This window comes from Pteronotus mesoamericanus, unplaced genomic scaffold, assembly GCF_021234165.1.
Source record: "Pteronotus mesoamericanus isolate MK-2021 breed Mesoamerican mustached bat unplaced genomic scaffold, CSHL_Meso_final scaffold_21, whole genome shotgun sequence".
Classification (NCBI taxonomy): Eukaryota; Metazoa; Chordata; class Mammalia; order Chiroptera; family Mormoopidae; genus Pteronotus; species Pteronotus mesoamericanus.
Window position 1 is genome coordinate 22,016,789 of NW_026555310.1, and position 18,093 is coordinate 22,034,881.

General features: G+C 36.5%; 1 protein-coding gene across 7 annotated transcripts in view; it reads left to right on the forward strand.

The window, feature by feature from the left end:
- The window catches only part of ABCC9 (ATP binding cassette subfamily C member 9), a 118,730-nt gene that overhangs the window by 75,935 nt on the left and 24,702 nt on the right, over positions 1–18,093 (forward strand). For all 7 annotated transcript variants that reach the window (XM_054591347.1, XM_054591346.1, XM_054591342.1 and 4 more), the window contains 7 exons: positions 2,127–2,223; positions 4,492–4,721; positions 5,373–5,521; positions 5,730–5,799; positions 8,234–8,391; positions 11,770–11,862; positions 16,298–16,400. In XM_054591347.1, the coding sequence (XP_054447322.1) occupies positions 2,127–2,223; positions 4,492–4,721; positions 5,373–5,521; positions 5,730–5,799; positions 8,234–8,391; positions 11,770–11,862; positions 16,298–16,400 (900 nt within the window). The remainder of the gene's footprint in view (positions 1–2,126; positions 2,224–4,491; positions 4,722–5,372; positions 5,522–5,729; positions 5,800–8,233; positions 8,392–11,769; positions 11,863–16,297; positions 16,401–18,093) is intronic.

The window sequence follows — 18,093 nt, forward strand, 5'->3', positions numbered from 1 at the left end:
AGAGAGAGTCACACTATGGGGAGAAGACCACTGTCCCCTTGGGGAAGCATTTGTAAAAAAAGAGCTTCTTGAATTCATTATGTGGCAGAGTGTTTGCCGAGAGCACTGGTTCTCAACCAGAGCCACTTTTGCCTTCTAGGAAATGTTTGCCACATTGATACACATTTTTAGTTATCACAACTCAGGAGAAGGTGATACTGGCTTGTAGTGTATAGAAGGAGGATGGTGTTAAATTTCTACAATGCACAAGGCAGCCCCCACAAAAAAAGATGTTCCTGTCCCTAAAAGGCCATAGTGCCAAGGCTGAGAAAAGCTGGTCTACAACCAGAACAGATGGAGCAAGCAAAGAAGGAAGATGAAATTAAAGGACCCACAAAACATCCTGTCTCAGGACTTGACACAGAACTGTCAGTTTAAGGGTTAAGAGGTAAGCAGAAAAGAATATGTTAAAAGAATAGCAATAAAAGCTACAAGAAGGAGAAGAAAGTAACTTTTTTAGCTGCTTTAAATATTATTATGAATTTTAGCTTGGATAGCGTCAGCCATTATCTTCACAATGTTATGAAGCTAAATAAACTAGCATCATTTGATATTTCCTCCCTTACTCCCAGCTCTCACCTTGACTTGACCCATAACAGGCATCCAATGAATATTTATTGAATAAATGAAACAAAATTCCTATTTACCTGACCCAAATATCAACACTATTTAAAATATTCAACCTGTAGTGAGCCTAATATGAGCATTTACTCATAAGAAAAATGATTTTAAAGATTTTTTTAAATGTCTATAAGATATTAAATCTTTTGCTCACACAGTGTGGAGGTTGAACAAGACCAAATCTTCTCCTTTTCAGTGGTAATGTTCCTTTTATTGCTTTACACTATTCCCAAGGGATTGGGTCCTTTTTAATTGTGTTTTATCTAACCTCATGTACAAGTGTTGGTTTTCATATCATTAGACAGAATTAAAAGCTGATGTTAAATTGTCTCTGAAAAAATACTGTTCATGAGACACTTTCACTTTTACTCTTTTTAAACTGAGAATCTGGAAGCAATAGAGCAGCCTAGAATAGCAACTCTCCTAAATCACATGTGTCATCTGAGGCTAAAGGAATAAATAGACCCCAAACGAAAATCACTATCTACAGCCTGATCACTTTAAATGTTTATTGGTTTATTGATGTAACAAACTGATTGTTTTTGTAGCAGCATATACAAGAAACCCACAAATTACCTAGATTCCAAAAGTTTGTGGGTCAGTTGTTTGGAACCCAGCATACATTTCCCCACAGAAACCAGGGATATGGTTAGTTTCCCAGAATGTCCTGCAGAAGCTGATTTAATCCACAATGTAATACAATGCTACTCCAGTTCTGAAGTCAGGGGGCAAGGGTGTTGGTTGCAGAGGAGAAGAGAAAACGAAATGCTCTTCATTTCTTGGACAAGTCTGGAGCAACTCTTAAAAATTCGCAGTTTGCTTTTGGTACTTTTCCCCTTCTCTTTCACGCATATCCCTCTCCTCGGTCTTTCTCCTAAACTGCAAGGCACCTAAGCACCCTCATTTCTTGTTTCCTTCAAAATTACCTACAGTCCTTCAATTCCTGTTGAAGTCCCTATCTTTTGTGCAGCTATCTCAAAGAGATGTTAAAGAAACTCATCCTGATTTCATAGTTCATAATAGCAGTAAATGACATACAGGGCTTTAACCAGTCAAGAACAACATGTATTTTAAAGGAAAATATTTATTAACATAAATAAATCTCTAGTTAGAGAAACTACAGGGATTATCTGAAAGTGATATAAAAATAAAGCACGTGGCAGTGGCAAAGCTCTGCTTTAGGGCTGGGCGAGGTATCCCCTGCCCTTGGGGTCAGCGACATCATGCTGTCACCACATTTCTGGGGTTCTTCCTGCTCTGTGCTTCTTAGCGCTGCAGCACTTTCTACAGACCTCAGGTGTTGACTCACAGCTGCTCCTATGACAGGAGTCATGGATCTCTAGAGAGAGCAGAGAGCCCAGACTGGTGAGGTAACTAACGGTTGGTACGTGTGGGTCACTGATGAGCAAGTCAAAACCTTCCTGTGTCCGTGAGCTCCCTGAGTGACAGCACAATGTTTACTGCAGGATATGGAAGCTGACCAAACAACTTTGGAGAGGAAAACTCTCCGAAGAGCCATGTATTCAAGAGAGGCCAAAGCCCAAATGGAGGATGAAGATGAAGGTAGACTTTTTTTTCTTACATCTGAAATAATTCAAAGAGGTAATAGCATGTGAAGGTTTTACCTTGGCAGTTGATATGTGAGTGTGCTACTGAGGAATAAACTACTTTGCAAGCAGAAAAGAGCTAAATCAAGCACATAATAGTGAAAGTGCAAAGAGGAAGAATGAAGGAAAGTTGTGTACAATCAACAGGCATCCTGAGGGATTTCCCATAGTGTGTTTTCGTATAGTTGTCTGTATATGAGAGAAAGCGGAAATGAAAAGGCAGTAGTTTGTAAATAAATTGAGACCCTTGTTCAGAAAAATTGTTCAGTATAATGACCCAATCAAGTTATTAATAAATGTCACTCTTTCAGAAGTAAACAATAAATGGGGGAATATGGAGATAATACTATTCTGAAATACATATATTGAATCATGGGGTTCCTCATAAGGTTTTCATGACAATGTGGCAATGAAGAATAAGAGACTCAAAAAGCCATTTGTTATGTTTCAGTTTTCTGGATCTAATAAGGAATAGTGAGGAAAAAGATTTACTGGAACTTTGAGGAATGAGATGAAATAATTACATTGCTTTGGTATTTATTGCCAAGAAGTTTGTATGATAAGTCACTCTCAAGTCCATAGACTACATGCACTATACTTCATTTTTCCTAGACAATTTTTGCTTAAGACTGCATTTCTGCAAGTTATTTTAAGCCAAAGAACTCCAAAATATGCTGCCTTTATATTTCAGATATTAACTATTCAGTTTTTCAACAAGTGATTGAATGAATAGATAGATTTTTACTTTGATTTATTTTATTTAAAATGTTTTTAAAGACTGTTCGATGCCATCAGCCTCTAGAGTCTAACCCGGTTATTTCTAATGTACTCTAAAAGTGGAGTCATGCCCAACTACTCTCTCCATGGGGATTATAACACTTGAGATGCTGACCCTGCCCTGGGCTTGGTCTATTAATCCATTTTCTCAAGTGTAAAATAAGATAAAAACACTTTCCTTACAGGGTAAAATGAGGTAATGTATATGAAAGAGCCCAGTACGGTACTCGTACATGTTGCCTATTAGATTGCTGGTCCTGGTCCCATCAGTATTTCTGTTCAAGCCACCAGGAAAGGAAGAAGGCAAGTAATTGCACATGTTTCTATTACTTACATTAGCCAATTCATGAGATTAGGTACAAGGAACATAAAGGAATGTTGTCGTTCCCTGGGCAGTCACAAGTGAGTTGAAATTTCAACTAATGTGGAAACAGAAAATGAATATTGGGGAGACAGCTAGCAGTTTGCAAGTGTCTCCCTCTTTCATCATGTAAATTTTGAATCTTGTCTTTCTCATGCATTGAAACCACCATTAACAGAGAGATTATTCGAGACCTGTTTTTTTATTGCATCCAGATCAAATATTAGCATCCTTGGTGATGCTCAGTCTTCCCATCATATCCATATTTAGATCTCTGTGGTTGATAACCTATGAACCAAAACCAGGTTGTCTATCCTTCCCACCCACAACCTGCTCAAAGTTCAGGGGTAGTGTATATAAAGGATAACTGCAACGAAAAGTGCCTTTGGGAAAGGAAGGGAAGGGAAATGCACGGCACTCATGGAACCATACAAATGATCAGATTTTGCTGGTAAGGAAATGCGCAGATTCTCTGTCCTCATAATATAGCATGTTCTTAGGATAGCCGTCTTGGAGCTTCTGGGTGGTTTAAACATCTGTGAGGAGCTCCCTGCCCACAGTCCCCTGCAGTGCCCAGCTTCGCCCTCCAAGCAGTTTCTCTTTGCCCTCCTCTGCTATGACCACATCTAAAATGGGCCATAGAGAGTGCAGAGGGTGCCCTCTTGGGCCATGGGCAAATTTCAGAGCCTGTTTATTCCTGGTGTGGTTTTCCAAATTCAGAAATTTAGAGTTCAAAGAATTTCATATAAATATTTGCAGGCCAGATGTGTGGTTTTATTGGCATCACAATTCCTTCGATAACATAGTAAATTTCTAGTCTATACTTCCAATAAATTTAATGTGTAGTAAATCAGCAAATTATCTTATCTAGACATGGATTTTACATTTATTTTTTCACTCATTCATTTATTCATTTTCACACATTTTTTTAAAGTGACATTTTCTCTGCTAAAAGCATTTAAGTTTTCTAAGACTAATACTCGTATTTCTATAAATTTGAGGGAGATCGTTATGTGCTTTTGTGGGATAATACAAATTCTATCTACCTGCTGCCCACCTGAAGCTTCAACAAGTGTTTCTATGCAGAGGAAGAAGAGGAGGAAGATGAGGATGACAACATGTCCACGGTAATGAGGCTCAGAACTAAAATGCCATGGAAAACCTGTTGGCGTTACCTCACTTCTGGAGGATTCTTCTTGCTCTTTCTCATGATTTTCTCTAAGCTTTTGAAGCATTCGGTCATTGTAGCTATAGACTACTGGCTGGCTACGTGGACATCAGAGTACAGCATAAACAATACTGGCAAAGCTGATCAGGTACAGTGGGTTCTGCTTTCAAATCATCAAGGAAAGGTTGAGAGTAACTGTGATACCTTTTTATCTAGTGAGACACTCATAGCCCAGATGTCATAGAACTTTTGTAGTGATTCAGTAGGTTAATTAGAACAGGACCTGTCAAAGTGGGATCTAGTATCATCACTTTTCTTTTAAAGTTTATCACAAGAAACACTTAAAGATAATGTTTGTACTTGGATTCAAGGGAATTATATACATGTGATATATGTGTGTGTGTGTGTGCATGTGTGTGTAACATACATAAGGGACTTTTGTTGTTGTTATGATGGTATTTGATTTTAACTACCTACACCAGTGAATTAGCTGTTTACTCTGAAATTAGGGATAAAAAGTGGACACAACAATATAAAAATACAAGAATATTTCAAACCCCAAAACAGACTCCATGATTCATCTGCCCTTAGGCAAACCTTGAAAGGGAGCGAAGGAAGCAAGGGGACACTTGGCTTTAGGATTATGGTGAGGGTATTGCCTTAAGTCCCAAAAATTACACTCCTTAACTGTCTAAGATAGTGAAGTTGACAATACTGTCTGACTTTGATATTTGGTGTTCTAGTAATCAAAACTCAACTGATAATTTCATAAGTGTTTTTTGTGTTGGTTGCCTCTTAGACCTATTATGTGGCTGGATTTAGCATACTCTGTGGAGCAGGTATTTTCCTCTGCCTTGTTACATCTCTCACTGTAGAATGGATGGGGCTCACAGCTGCCAAAAATCTTCACCACAATCTCCTCAATAAGATAATTCTTGGACCAATAAGGTAAGAAGTAATTATTTTTCACTCCCACATATAAAACCCAGATGCATTTTTAAATTTAAGTGAAATGTGGAATTTTAAAGAGTTTATTCAGTCTTTGAATAAATGAATAGGGACCTTCTCATTTTCATGGCTCCAAGAAGTCTATTCGCAGTGCTCAGGTTCCAAATAGTTTAACATTTTCATACATTTAAATGTGTTTGTTGCCTAGATTCTTTGATACCACACCCCTGGGGCTGATTCTCAATCGCTTTTCAGCTGATACAAATATTATTGATCAGGTGAGTGCTTTAGTTACTTCCAAGTTCAAGAATAAATTTCTTAGTGTAAGTTAAATAACATTTTGAGATAAACCATGATTCCTCTTAACAATATTGGCTTTCTAAATCATAAGTGAAACCTATTTACATTCATATCAATATTATATGCATAAATGATTTATAGAATAAAATCTTTAAGGAAAACTTAATGCAAAATAATTTATACATGTAGAAGAGAATACTTAGAGAATCAGCATGATATAGGTAGAAATAATGGAATAAACAAACATTTAAATTTTTATTATAAAAATGAATGATTTTGATCAATGTTGTATCTTCATTCACAGTGAAGTTCTCAAAAGTTTAGTTGATGCAAAGTGTCTCCCAGAGGTAAAGAATGGAATGCCAAACTGTCTTAAATGTTCTTTATTTTTATTAGATGGGCTCTTGATCGAGATAAGTGATATAATAGTATTGTATTTTAAAACATTTAAGATACATTCGTAAAGATACAGTACAAATAAAAAAGGTTAAAGAGATAAAACAGACTGATGACTATGAAAGCAGATAATGTTAATGCTGTAACTTTGGGAGACTGGAAATTTTCAGATTGGATCATTTAACATGCACTTGAATATCCAGCCAAATAAATAGATGATACAGTATTTTAAGAATATTCCAAAGATAACCAGTTTAGTCATAGATCCTTAGGCCCCTAAAAGTTGGTCCTGAAATTAAAGACCTCAAACTCTGAACTTAGCTAACTCCAAGAACAGACCCCTTAGGATAACTGAAAAAAGAATCCATCAAATTAGCCCTTGCCTTTTCCAATTTTACAGAGTAGCCTTAGGGACAGCTAAATTACCCTCAATTTAGAAAAAGAATGCTTGATGCATGCAGCTGATTAGAAAGTATGCTGAAAATTTTTGGTGTTTTCACAACATTGATGTAAGGTCACATTGTACCTAGAAGACTTAATAAGGAATATGTATTAGAAAAGAGGAGAAAAACAGTCCTTATTTGGGAGATGAAATGATTGCCACCTTGAGAGTTCAAAACAATAGAACCAGTTCCGAAGTTCAAAAGAGTATCTGCATAATACGTACACAAAAGTAATCTTTTCCTATACCAATTAAAAAACTAAGTGAGCCCTGGTTTGTGTGGCTCAGTGAATTGAGTGCCGGCCTGCAAACCAAAAGGTCTCCAGTTTGACTCCCAGTCAGGGCACATGCCTGGGTTGCAGGCCAGGTCCCCAGCTGGGAGCATGCAAGAGGAAACCACACATTGATGTTTCTCTCTCTCTCTTTCTCCATCTCTTCCCCTCACTCCAAAAATAAATAAATAAGTCTTTTTTAAAAAATCAAGAGAAAAACAAATTCCATTTATAAAAACAACAGATACTGTCAACAGAGAAATAAAACTAAGGAAAAGAGATTTTTTAAATCCTGGAAATCATAAAAATCCTCTATAGACTGAGAGAATTTCTGTATCAGATACCCCCAAAATAGTATTGAATTCAAACACTCTAGTGATCACAGAAAACAGCTAGATCAAAAGAACAAAATGGAGAATTCAAAAACACCAGCATATATGAAGTTTTAAGATAGGATAAATGTGTACTTAAAATCAATAAGAAAAGGAATATTTTTTCAATAATAATGTTGGAACAATTAACTAGCTATAAAACACAAAGCAAATACATATGGAACAAATATGGCCATATAAAAACATAAAGTTATAAAATAAAATATAAGAGTAATTGTAGTTTTCAAATTTGGAGGTGGCAAAGTTTTTAAAAGTAAGACTCAAAAATCAGAAACAATAAGAGAAAAAGCCAACACAAATGACTGTATAAAATTTTAAACTTCTATTGAGCTAAAAGCACCAAACACAAATTTAAAATATAATAGATTAACTTGGAGAAAAACTGGCAACATATATAAAGAAAGAAGATAAACATGCATAGTATATAAAGAGCATCGAAAAATCAATGAGGAAAATAACATGCAAGGGATATTAGCAAGCAATTACAGAAAATTAATTTAAATGTCTTATAGTAGAGGAATGACTAAATACATTTTTAGTACTATACAGCCATTAAAAAATTGATTTGTATATAGTGACATAGGAAGACTTATAGTCTATCTTGTTCAGTAAAAGAAAACAAACACATCGACAAGTAAGGTTTATAAGATAGTGTTATTACAGTCCTCCAGATAAATAGGTAGGCAGGTAATAACTGACCAGTGATAAGTAGATAGGTAGATAAATGGATGAATATACTAAACTGCATGAGTGAAGTTGTAGTAAAAAATTGCCTACAATGAAAATGTTTATATACTAGTTCTGTAACTAACTATATAATGTCACATTAATATAAAATGAATATTATCTTGCATTGTAACCAACATGTACTGAGCTGAAACATTTTCCTTTCAAACTACCTCCATAACAGCACATCCCTCCAACTTTAGAATCTCTCACTCGCTCAACGCTACTCTGCCTGTCTGCCATTGGCATGATTTCTTATGCTACTCGCGTGTTCCTGGCTGCTATTGTGCCCCTTGGAGTCGCCTTTTATTTTATCCAGAAATACTTCCGAGTAGCCTCTAAGTAAGTAAAACAATATTTAGTTCATCTTCAAAATCCTATATATTCAATTTACTGTGGTCCATATTTGCTCTAGTTTTATTTTCAAGATAAGGTGTGGGATTTGGAAATGCAGCCTGTTTTTAGCATGATGAAACCTATGCTGACATGGGGCATCTATTATCATTGGTTCTGTAATTGGTTGTCCGACCTTCCATGGCCCTGGATGTAAATATACTAACAAGTGGATTGATCTGTTGAGTTTTTGGTCCACAGACTGCCAAAGTTTTTACCCCATGGTCGTTTTACTGAACATGACATTGGCAAAAAATTTATTAAATCCAACATAGTCCCAAAGGATAAGTGATACAATAGTATTATATTCCCAAGTGGGGGAAAAACACTATATTCCCACTTGGGAATATAATAATATTGTATTTTAAAACATTTAAGATACATTCTGTAAAGATACAGTACAAAAAAAAGGTTGAAGAGATAAAACAGACTGTTGATTATGAAAGTAGATAATGTTGAATGCTGTAACTTTGGGAGACGGGAAATTTTCAGATTGGATCATTTAACATGCACTTGAATATCCAGCCAAATAAATAAAAGATAGCCATGGATTTTAAATTATTTTATTGACATAGGATTTGTCAGTTTCTGAGATGTTGAATAGTTAAATGAAATATAGTACCAGTTATTTTGAAATTTCCTGTTTAACTTTGAAGCCCTGCTATAAATAGTACAGTAAATCTTATATCATTGTAATAATCACATTATTTCAACAAACACTCATTAAGCATTGACAGTGTTGCAAATAATTGTGTGAGCCATCGGGCAGATGAAGAGATCAACGTGACAAGGACCTGTTATGAAACAGTTTTTTGGGAAGATAAAAGATATTAAATGCTGGAATAGGAAGAAAGGCATTAAGTTTATTCAATAAACTACAAATATTTAACAGGCTTTGAGGCAAGGAATTGTAAGAGAAAATCAGGGAAGGTAACAAGAAGGGCAAGAATAAATTTGGGAACTTCTGAAAATATTATACAAATTTTCCTAATTTTAAAAAATACAGTTTCTCCCTCAAGGCTGTGAATTAGGGTCCTTCAAATATTCGGGATCTATATTAAAGCTAGAGTGTTTTTTCATCCCCAGGCTCATACCTTTTTCTTATAGCAAATTCAGACCAAATAAGAGAGGCTCATCATCAAATTTACACCTTCATTTTTTTATAGCGTTATGGCTCATGCCACTTTCATGGAGGGGCAAAAAAGTTTAGTTACTTCATTTCTGCCTTTTCACCACTAAATAAACAGTCATGACTTACTTCAATCACATACTTATTTATGGCTATTATTGTCCCTTAGCAATACAAATTGAGTGCAAAGTCTAGGCAGATCTCTAGTTCAATAATTTGAATTGTACAGTCTGTTCATTATAAGTGGGAGTAATTTGTTAGCATTGGTAGTGACCAAAAAACAGAAGGGATGATCCTTTTTAAAGAATTAACACTGATAATGCATTATGAACCATTTTTATTTGAAATCTCCCGAGAGCTAGCAAATATGACCACAAGAGTTTAAGCTTCTCAGATTAAAAACACCCTTCTAGGTGTTGAGGCCCCGCAGGACTCACCCATGTTGAAAAGCTCAGACAGCACAACAGGTGATTTTGTAAACACCAAAGAGAACTTAAATGAGGGACCTACTACAGGAAATGCCACAAATTTCAAATGTCTAAAATCAAAGATCAAATGTGTAGTTAGCTCTGTAAGTGTTTCTTCCTTACAACATTACAAAATCAAACTGTACCCTCACCTCTACTCACAAAATGCAGTCCTATAAACAAACGTTCCTCCTTCCTAATTTTTTTCCCTTAACTACTAACCTCAGTGTAGTGACCACCTGTTGCTTCTGTCAAAATTACGAATAGCCACTTGGTTTTATGTTTAAAAATAGCAGACTATTTACATTCCTTTATATTCATTCTCCTCTCCTCTTTCTTCCCCTCCTCTCATCTGCAGTTTCTGAAGTGAGCAAATCCATTTTAGAAACTTGAAAAAGACTTTGCATTTATTTGTGGGACTAAATAGGCAGCCCAGAAATGGCATATATTGATTGTTGAAGACTCTCTAACAGTGTAATTAGTTCAGTTGACTCTGACAGGTGAATGTCAATGCTGCTACTCTAATTCTCTCCATCCCGAAGACCTGGAGAAGTGCAGAAAAAGAGACTGAAGAGAAAGGAATGTTTTGAAACATGTGGTATAACACTTAGCTTATCTTATAGAAATGCTAGCTAATTTAAAGAAAAATTGTCATGAGTGTTCATCCTCATGAAAAGTGTTAAAATTCAGTCATATGTCCACTAAACATTCATTGAATGCCATCTATATCTATATAGATATGGAAATATAGGTATGTACACATACATGTATACCTATATGTGGATATATAAAAAACCTTTATTCATAAAAGGTCCACGATGGGAGAGATTCAGTCTCATTGTGGCCAAAGCCAAACTCATCATCCTTTTTATTTCCACCTATGTTTATTATGGGTCCTCCTCCCTAGTGAATTGCGCTGCCATTTTCCAAGTCTGCTAAGCAACAGCCAAGCCATATTTGACTCTTCTGTCTTGTTCACCTTGCTACAACTAATTGATTGTAGCAGTTTAGATAGCTGTTTCTAGTAGACTAACTTACGGTCCTCCCCTATTTTAAATCTAACCAGCATCACACAAATTCATAGCTTTAAAAACATCTTTTATGTAGACTACTGAACTCATTCATTCCAGTCCATCCTTTTCACTGTCTCCCAAGTTCTGTTGTGTAAGCACAGCTCTGATCATTTTATTTCAGTTGTCAGTGATTTTTCCAGCCTACCCAGGATGCTCTACAATCTAGTCTTGCTCAGTTTTTATAAAACCCTTTCCCACTACAACATTACCAAAGGATTTTGGGCATCAGCCAGTGAACTTGCTGGATTCTTTAGTCTTCTCTGCTTACTCTTTTGTTCCCTTAGCTGGAATGCACTACTTGCCTGCTTGGTTGAGGCCCTCCTTATTCTTAGTTTAGCCTAAATGCCACCTCCTAAGAAAAATATTACCTATCCCCCATATATGACTTAGTTGGTCGTTCTTCTCTACCACTATAAGAGTTTACTTTTGCTGTTCTGCAAAGCTGATATTTTTGTACAACACATTACATTCAGTTTGGACCCATATTTATTACATACCCATCTTCCGCTTCCTTTTTAGACTGTAAGCTGTTAAAGTTTTTAATTGAGTGCTCTCACATAGTCATAATGGTAAATAATAACCTTAATTTAGAATAAATGTGGTGGTCTTTGAGCCTGAAGGCACGTGGAGTTTCTTTTTGCGCTTTCCTCTGCCCTAGAGACCTCCAGGAACTTGACGACAGCACCCAGCTCCCTCTGCTTTGCCACTTCTCAGAAACAGCGGAAGGACTCACCACCATTCGGGCATTTAGGTGAGTGCATATGTTTTCATTTTGTGAATTAGGCAATTACATCATCGCAAATACATATCTACAAATAACTTAAAATTGCTACCATTTTTTGGATGTCCACTGTGTGCATAACAGGGTCTTAAATTAGAAGAAAATGAGGCAATACATGATCAGCGTTAGAGTTTAATCATCTGAAATTTTAAAAAGAATAAAGAGAGAATGAAGCACCACATTGGGGAGATACTAGCTATGTGATTTAGTTAAGGCTTTTAAATTCCCTGGCTTCGATTTTCTCATTTGTGAAATCAGGAAATCAGTTTCATTTCATAAGAACATTGAACTAACTGATATAAATCATGTAACCAGTGATAAGCAAAGAAACACCCAACAAGTAAGTTAAAATAAATGTACTAATAATAATAAAAGAAATATTATATTGGAGTTATTTAAGGACTTAATCAGTATTTTTTTAATATTGGTAAACAGAGTAATAACCCAAGCTTTTGATCGAGTGTTTACTTAACACTCAAAAAAACCCCAAATAAACCAAAAATCCTTTCCTTGTTTTCCCTATTTAAGTAAATCAGAAAAGAAAATGTCATCACTGAGTATTTTATTTAATCAAAAAAATTGAAATCTTAAAGCATTATATCTTTCTGTGACCCCAAATGCAAATGTGTATTGATTTCAGAGATTTTTCTAACCTAAGAAATACTATAGATGTGTATACACACACACACACACATATCTGCACAGAATTCCCACATAAATCTACATAGGTTTCACCATGAAGCATTCATATTTTCTGTAGTTATGTGTCTTCCCATCAGACTATGCAAGACTTATTGGTGATGGCAAAACTATTTATTGACATTGAATGTGGATATTCTAATAGGACCAGCAATGACCAAGTGTATTCCTAAATCCACCATATTAAATAAAGATTACATTTTTCACTAAATGAGCCCTTTTGAGTTTTGTATTGTTTTTGAGTGTCAAACATATGCTAAGTGCTGCTCTTACTATGGATATATAAAGACTATAAAGACATGGCCTTTTATTTCCACCCCAGATAAATATCATAAAGAAAAAAAGTAGGATGACATGGTGGGGGAGGGTCAAACCGTGACTGGGTTCAAGCAGGCTGATAGGATCAGCTTGCTGCTGGACATGGATCAGCAAGAAGCTCATGGGTTCAGCATATTACTGCCTCTGTTTTCTCCCTGAAGAACAAGGTTAGATATTTTCTGAGGAGGAGGAGGAGGACTAGAATCAGGTAAATCATCTTGAAGTTTAGAATGAAGGAGAAACTTGACTAAGAGTCAATGTTTAGATTTTTCATTTACCTTCTTCACTAGATGACTGTTCATAATTTTACACCCAGAAAAGTCTAGGTAGCTGTTAGAAGAACACAATATAGTACCTGGCTACCTTCAAAGCTTGAATTATGATTTAAAAAAACAAAAGATGACCCAATTTTTATGTAAAAGTACCTGTACTGTGCTCATCCAGATTTAGACCTTGCAGGGTTCATTTTAAAGGTAAATATTAAATACCACAAATATCAGCATTGTTAAACCAAAGGAAGTTTTAAAATGTGAGGATGGTCCTGTTACCATGAATACAATTCTAGAAAGAATCTTTACATTCAGTACTTGTGGCAAAGAATCAAACACATTCTTTTCCATCCATTTCTTCCTTTTTTCCAAGCCACCCAGAGTCCCCAGAGTCTTCAGCCCTTTTGGAAAGTTAGTATTTACTGATGAGACTGCTTTTCCTCCCTTGCATTCAGAGTTCATGGCGTACTCACATGCAGCAGTCAACTCCCTCAAGAAGTTTTACCACAAAAGTATCACAGTTAAATTAGACTGAGATTTCAGTGACCTTTCCTATTATTTTTTGTCTGACAGAATAAAGGTCTAAGAATGTTCAGAAGATGAGCTGGATGTGGATGAAAAGATACAGACTGAGTGTGTCAAAGTTTCCATTAGGAAAACAGAAGATTTCTTGCCAAATAGAAACACACAGAAAGAATGTTCACTGCATTTCCACCCCTCCCCTCTCACTGCTGCTTCAGACTATTGCCAACTCCATTTACAAACTCTTTAAGAGCGTATCTGAAACAATATCCCCAAACCAAAGGAGGAGTAAGAAGAGTCCCAGGCAAAACACTTTGTCAGAATGAAGTGTTTGACGTTCATCTCCAACGAAGGCCACTGGCCTTGGTCTTACTGGCCACGTCTCCAATCTCTCCATCACCAGTCCTGTAAGGGGGGAACGCTGCCTTGAGCACCTGAAAATTTTTAGTTTCCTTGTTTCTGTGCCTTTGCTCATGTTGCTCCCTCTCTTCCAATGCTTTGTCCTCCCTTGTTCACCTGAAAAATTCAACTCATCCCTTAAAAGCTCACTCAGACCATCCTCACAGTCCCCTGTGAAACCTCACTTAAATCTTCCCTTCTCCCACCCTCCATCCCATTCCCACCCACCCTGGTCCTCTGGACACTGGACATCATCCCCTTCTATGTTCATGTAGCATTTTGTACATAGGGCCCTTATAACTAGTTTCTGTGTTGTACCATGCACGCTGGTTAATGCCTTGTTTACCTCCTTCACAAAGGATGGGCTCCTCAAGGATAGAAGTCGGAGGTCACGTCTTGCTCATATGTATATTCTGATGTGTCACTTAGAGTTGGTGCTTGCTAAATGTTTCTGAATGAATGGATAAAAATCTGCCTGCCTGTGCAAGTACAGGAAAAATGGTCCTTACCTGGATCTTTCTCTTTACAATTCATATTCACTATCTCAGTAAATCCTATGATCCTACGAACCATCCTACCTCTTAAGTATAAAGTATTCACTGTATCCATCTCTAAAAGGGCAGTCACGAGGGTAGGCATATTCCCAGGACTATGCTGTCCTGTCCTGGTGTGTTGCTGTTCAGCACAGGTCCTCTGTGCTTGGCATTTGGGTCAAAACTACATAACTCAAAGTGAGGTAATTATTTGGCTCCGATTGTAGAATCCTTTGATTATTTTAGATCAGATGTTACTGGCTGACTCAATTATCTGATTTATCTGGTTTGGCATATTGGAGTGATCAGGTCAACTGGACAGATATCAAGTATCTGCTTTATATTGGCCTGTATGGATGGTTTCACGGGCCAAGTGAACACTCCACCCAGATTCTTTAGTCTTCAACATAGTAGTCGTTTATTATAAAGTTTTACAAATTAATTGAACATCTGGGGGGGGGACTTGAGGCAGGCAGTCTTTTATCAAGCAAGAATCACAAGCGGACAGTCAGATGAAGTTTGGCTATTCCTTGCAAACATGATGCGTAGACAGGAGGTCTGTCTATATAAGACCAGCCATGGCAGCAGAGAGTGAATAAACCACATTTTGATTTGGCATTTCCTGCAACCTTCCAAGGTGTCACTTAGAGTTGGTGCTTGCTAAATGTTTCTGAACAAATCAAACCAGTTATTTCGATTATATTACCCAGCTTTACATTGTTTCTGTTATTCAGGGAAAATACTTTAAAAAGGAAAAGAATTTATTTTTGTGATTTAGCAAAGATTTACCACCATGTAGTTCAAGTTGCTGTGAGAGTAGCTCATATGTTCAAATGGATTCAATTTTTATTAGAAGTTTCATTTATAACACAGGTTACACAGAATTTGGTCTGGTTATGTTGTTCATGAGGAATGGCCTTCATTTGGTCAAGGATTGATATCTAAACTGTATGTGCCATAAAACCCTCTAAGTACCACAGGGCATGGGTGCTTTCCACACAATGACCATCCTTACGAATAATTTTGGAACTTTGAGGAACAGATACCTTATTTAAATTGTACGATTCTTCTAAGAACATTAGCCATCTCCCAAGACCCCATATCTTTTTCATGTCATCCCAGTTTCCTTTATTGGTTCCCTCAAACACCAAGCAAAAAGAAGAATTTTTAAGTGTTTATTTGCTTGATACAAATGCATAGATTCCCATCATCCCTGGTTCTCATCCAGCCTCCCGCCCAACTCTAACTGTGCTATTTGGAAAAGTAAAATGCAGTAAAAAGTAGGCAGGGATTTTTGCACTTTTGCACTTACTCTGGTTTGTGTAAGACCCTTGCAACATAGGTCATACCTTGTTTCCATGGCTCCAATTATTCTGTGGAAATTTATGAAATGATCATTAATAGGCTTTTGTCATTAGAAAGATTTCTTTTCATAGCAGAGGCCTGAGAAATGAAGGAAACACTGGACCACACAGTCTCTACTATCACCGAGCAGTAGCAGCTGGCCTTTATTTTGAAATAGGAGGCATTCACTAGTCATTGCATCCCATTAGTTTGTCATTCTGTTGAGGAAATAGAGTAGTAGTAAGTGTGACTATATTTTTTCTGTTTTCTATTATTTCTCCTGTTGTGTGGTTAACATTAGAATATTTTTGCTTTCTGCAGGCATGAAACCAGATTTAAGCAACGTATGCTGGAACTGACGGACACAAACAACATTGCCTACTTATTTCTCTCGGCTGCCAACAGATGGCTAGAGGTCAGAACGGTACGTTCATTTCATGATTTCGAAATGGAAACCAAACAGAGAAGGGGCCTGATGCAAAGAGGGAGACAGTTGTAAAAATTAGTCTGCCACTGAGATTCAGCACTAACTTCACATTTTCTGGACTTTAAAAATAAACCAGGTTTGTTTATGTTGCAGATGAAATTTGTCACAATGTTTTAGTTAATGGCAAGACAAATAGCCCCAAAAGCAAAATTTCATTCTGTGTTCATTAGTCTCTAGATTACATAAGTTAATGGAATGGCAAATATTTGTATAACTTCAATTTTTTTTCCCAAAAGACCATGTTTGACAAGTGAACAGATGTACTCATTTCCTTCACTCAGCTTGACAGGCCTGGAAGAGATGGCAACTTTTTATGTTTTAAGTGAGTGGAGGATCATGTTAGCACAGAATGTAAAAAACTGCAATTAATCATCTATTACTTCCTTCTTTCATATGAAGTGGAAGAGCGGGCATGAGCATTGGCATTTACAGACTTGGTCTTGCAAGTTAATTAATTTATTTGAGTTCCAGTTCCTCATCAATAAAATAGGAATAAGGATATGTATCTCATAGGAATATTAGGATTAAAACAATAATATAAATCCCCTAGTTCAATGAGCAACAAATGTGCTCAACAAATGTCTTTTGAAGGGAGGGATGGATGGATGGATGCAAATAATACCTGCCCTGGTAAGTGATTCACAAGCTAACCAACTGGAGTATGGAGTAGGAAATAGATGAGACGCAAGTTTCAAAAGGGAAGGGAATGTACAGTAGACACTTGAACAACATGTCTTTCAACTGCATGGGTCCACTATTCATGGACTTTTTTCAATAAATACTGTAAGTGTATTTTCTCCTCCTTATGATTTTTAATTACATTTTCTTTAACTTAACTTTAAGAATACAGTATATAATACCTATACAAAATATATGTTAATTGACTTTATGTTCTTGGTAAGGCTTCTTCCAGTCAATGGTAGATTATTAGTAATCAAGTTTTGGGGGAGTCAAAAGTTATACATATTTCTTCAACTCTGTGCAGCGTTGGCACCCCTAACCACTGTGATGTTCAGGGGTTAACAGTAGTTTGCAGACTGCTCTGTGTAGCCACAGTACAGATAAGTTACTTTGGGGATAATGATGAGTTGCCTGTAATCTTTAAAAAATAATAATTATCAGTTTGTAAAAAGGAAAAGGAGGTTTGTCTGCACGGTTGTAAGAATCTCACTTGCACCCACTGGTTAAGCATCCCTATAATATGCAGGCTTTCTCTTAAAACCCAACAGACCAGAGAGGGCAAATTAGTAAAGGGAATTTGTTTTTGTTTGTTTGTTTTTTGGCTTTTTTTTTAAGCAAAGACAAATCTCTTTTTATTTGAGGGTTACGCATGTGCACACATGCATGTGTGTCTGATGGTGCAACGTGGCTTGAATTACACCATCAAGTCAGAGCTTTGATTCCTCATCACTTTTGCTGTCATCATAGACAATTAGGATTTCAACCTTATCAAATTCCCTCTCATTATTTGGTAAAGGGAATTTGATAAGGTTGAAATGAAGGAGGCCAAGTTAAAATCTGAGCTGCTGATGGATAAATGCAGATTGATATGGAATCTTGTACCCCTCTATGAGATTTAGTTGTCATGATTTCTCACTAGTTTACAGAGATTCTCTACCACTGTACTTAT